At 39.5% G+C, this 3,789-nt stretch overlaps 1 protein-coding gene across 1 annotated transcript in view; it reads right to left on the bottom strand.

Annotated features, from left to right (window-relative positions):
- The window catches only part of TSG101 (tumor susceptibility 101), a 52,455-nt gene that overhangs the window by 37,985 nt on the left and 10,681 nt on the right, over positions 1 to 3,789 (bottom strand). Inside the window, 2 exon segments of the mRNA XM_017858087.1 lie at positions 597 to 760; positions 2,019 to 2,084. Coding sequence (XP_017713576.1) covers positions 597 to 760; positions 2,019 to 2,084 — 230 coding nt within the window.

The raw sequence follows: 3,789 nt of genomic DNA on the forward strand, positions 1-3,789 counted from the left end.
AAAAAAAAAAAAAAAAAAAGTCAGTAGGTACCACCCAGGGGAAAAGTTATTGACAGAAGTGCCTTATCTCTTTGCTGTTTCCTTCTCTACAGAATCTTGGCCATCCATGTCTTGATTGCCTAAACAGCTTTCCAAAACCTTCCAACAGGTGTTGTTTGTATTTTCTCTCGCTTTTCTAGTTACTTTTCATAGGAACATTAATCTGTTACAGTTACATTATCAGACACATAAACAGAAGTTTCCTACTATTATTCTTGACAGAAATGCTTTGAGTAATGAGATCTGAATTCCCTAACTACCCCACCAGGATACTATTTTTTAAAATGCACTTCCTACTATGTGAATCCTGCCTATTTTAAAAGGTTCAACTCAAGCAAGTAAAATAGTGAAAATAAGTATTCTGAAAATTACAAAGCTCTACACAAACCCATTTATTTTAGTGAGCCTTTTCTAATTTACCCTCAACTCAGTGATTAGTCCATTATCTGAACTTATCTACCCTACTTGGAATCCTCTTTGAGTGCTAAAAGAAAGCAGATGCTAGTGAGCAAAATATATAAAACATAACTAATTCACAGAACACTATTAATACTTACGTGTTTCCATTCATGTAGATAAGGAAGATATATCTTCCCATTTGCATCAACATGCTTTCCCGTTTTAATAGTCATTGAACTAGTAGGCTTAACAAAACAGATAGGGGGATTATATGGGTATGTGTCCAGTAGCCATAGGCATATTGGAATATTATATGTATTACCTGAAAAAGAAATAGAAACTTCAGTTACTCTATTTTATTATTTTAAATTGAAGAATGGTTAAAGAACACAGGTTTAGTTTAGATACAATTTATACATATATCTGCACCCCTCCCATACCTATTTCCCCCAGCAGAATTTATTTCCTGAGGGGAATAGCAAAGTCAGTAATGTTAAATTTTACTCAGTCTTCCCTAAATTTACACTCGCTTTATACAATGCTGATGCTCAATTAACTGTTTTTTCCCTCTGCTTGTTATGAATGGTTGACTTATTATTTAATAATGGCTCAAATGTCACTTCCTCTGTGATCTTCCCATGTGGCCTTCTTCTCCTCTGTAATCTCATAGCACTTTTTCATTTTATAATTCTATAGCAGTTACAGAATAGTGTAAATATCTATCTGTTCCCTTGGTTTCCCCTATTAGTGGAGTTCTTCCAGAAGAGGTACATCCTTTATTCATCTTTGTATCCACAGCTCCTATCCTTATTACCTTATGCGTAGCAGGTACTATGTGAAATCAATGGGTAAAGGACATGGGTCTTAGCTAGTTACAAGGAATAATTAACAGAGCCGTCCAAAAACAAAATGGTCTCACATGAAGCTAAATGCTTCCTCACCACTAAGTATTTCAGCAGAGGGTGAAAGACAGGCTAACAGAGATCAATTATCTATCATTAATATTAGCGCCAACATCACAACTGTAAATAATAGCTACTTTCAACTGTCTCCTTATTACATTCAAGGCTCTGTGCCAACTCCTTTACATTCGTTAACGAATAAATGCTCATTCCCCCAAGTTAGGTACCATTATCCAAATGTCAAAGATGTCCATCTATAACACGTAACAAAACTGCTAAGATTATAGAGCAAGAACTCAAACATAACTCTGTCCTGACTTTGAAGCCTGTATCTTAAGCTTCCCATTGTCAGGAAAGTTTGAATGGTGTAGGAGGCTGAACTAGGAGGCAAGTAAGATCCCTTTCTAGTTCTAAAATTCTTTGATTCTGTGAAACATTAAACTCCTCTGGTGAACTTAGGCACTTATTTGTTCATACATCTCGGTAAGGAAGTTTTAAGAAAGCTGAAAATGTTAGGTGTTGCTGCCAAATGAACTTCAATTTGAATAGAAGCTAAAATCTACATCAGCATGAAAGCCATGAGAAAGTAGGTTTAATTTACTTATAACTCTTTGGCAACATATTTATTATGTATTCAAAATACATCTAGCTGGAAACCTAATAAGATAAGACATTTACCTCTATAAGGCACAGGAATTGTTCCAGTGAGGTTCATTAGTTCCCTGGAACTGCCATCATTAAAAACTGAAAGGAAAGAACAATGATTTAATCATGAGCATTTTTTTTAGATACTCCCATAAGTTATTCTTTCAAAAAGACTGGTTAAAATTCATTTTTATCCTTGAAAGGGGCTGACCTGTCAATGTATCATCCATCCTGTCCAATAACTAACAATTCTTTGTTGATTCACTCAATGTCATTGATCAGCTCTTTTTTGTTTTTTTTTCAGATGGAGTCTCACCCTGTCGCCCAGGCTGGAGTGCAATGGCGCGATCTTGGCTTACTGCAACCTCCGCCTTCCGGGTTCAAGCGATTCTCCTGCCTCAGCCTCCTGAATAGTTGGGATTACAGGAGAGTGCCACCACACCTGGCTAATTTTTTGTATCTTTAGTAGAGACAGTGCTTCACCATGCTGGCCAGGTTGGTCTCGAACTCATGACCTCATTATCCATCTGCCTTGGCCTCCCAAAGTGCTGGGATTACAGGTGTGAGTCACTTTTAAAACTATTTAAATATCACTATCGGCCAGGCACAGTGGCTCACGCCTGTAATCCCAGCACTCTGGAAGGCCAAGGCAGGCAGATCACCTGAGGTTGGAAGTTTTAGACCAGCCTGACCAAAATGGAGAAACCCCATCCCCACTAAAAATACAAAATTAGCCAGGCGTGGTGGCACAGGCCTGTAATCCCAGCTATTCGGGAGGCTGAGGCAGGAGAACTGCTTGAACCCAGGAGGCAGAGGTTGCAGTGAGCCAAGATTGTACCACTGCATTCCAGCCTGGGCAACAAGAGCAAAACTCCACTGCAAAACAAGCAAACAAACAAACAAAAAACACTATCAAACAATACCATACTAAATGTTCATCTAATGTCATTATACTTTAGAGATCTCCAGACATTTATCCAGACTGTCACTCACAGTTATTTATTTATTATTGTTTTTTGGAGACAGGGTCTTGCTATGTTGTGCAGGCTATCCTCAAACTCTAGGCTCAAGCAATCCTCCCACTTCAGCCTTCTGAGTAACTGGGACTATAGGCGTGTACTATCATGCCCAGCTTTTTTTCCTATTTTTTAGAAATGGGGTCTCACTAAGTTGTCCAGGCTGGACTTGAACTCCTGGACTCAAGTGATCTCCTGGTCGCAGCCTCCTTAGCCAGTATTAAAATGAAAAAAAGAAAAGTTCATAGCCAAATGTAGACAATTTCTTTTAATCTGTATTTCTCATACCCCACATATTTTTCTATCTATAGTTTATGTCCATACTTAGTACAGCACATAGTTTGTATTGGACAGCTTTTTTTTTTTTTTTTTTTTTTTTTTTTTTGAGGCGGAGTCTCGCTCTGTCGCCCAGGCTGGAGTGCAGTGGCCGGATCTCGGCTCACTGCAAACTCCGCCTCCCGGGTTCACGCCATTCTCCTGCCTCAGCCTCTCGAGTAGCTGGGACTACAGGCGCCCGCCACCTCGTCCGGCTAGTTTTTTGTATTTTTTTTTCAGTAGAGACGGGGTTTCACTGTGTTAGCCAGGATGGTCTCGATCTCCTGACCTCGTGATCCGCCCGTCTCGGCCTCCCAAAGTGCTGGGATTACAGGCTTGAGCCACCGCGCCCGGCCGACAGCACCTTTTCTATGGCCTCATTCTGGGTCCTGATAAAATTTACCAGCTTAGAATCTGATATGCAGAGACCTCTAGGAAAATGACTGAAAAAGTTGATAAATATGTAGAATCTA

The sequence above is a fragment of the Rhinopithecus bieti genome, unplaced genomic scaffold, assembly GCF_001698545.2.
Source record: "Rhinopithecus bieti isolate Rb0 unplaced genomic scaffold, ASM169854v2 scaffold_2350, whole genome shotgun sequence".
Taxonomy (NCBI): Eukaryota; Metazoa; Chordata; class Mammalia; order Primates; family Cercopithecidae; genus Rhinopithecus; species Rhinopithecus bieti.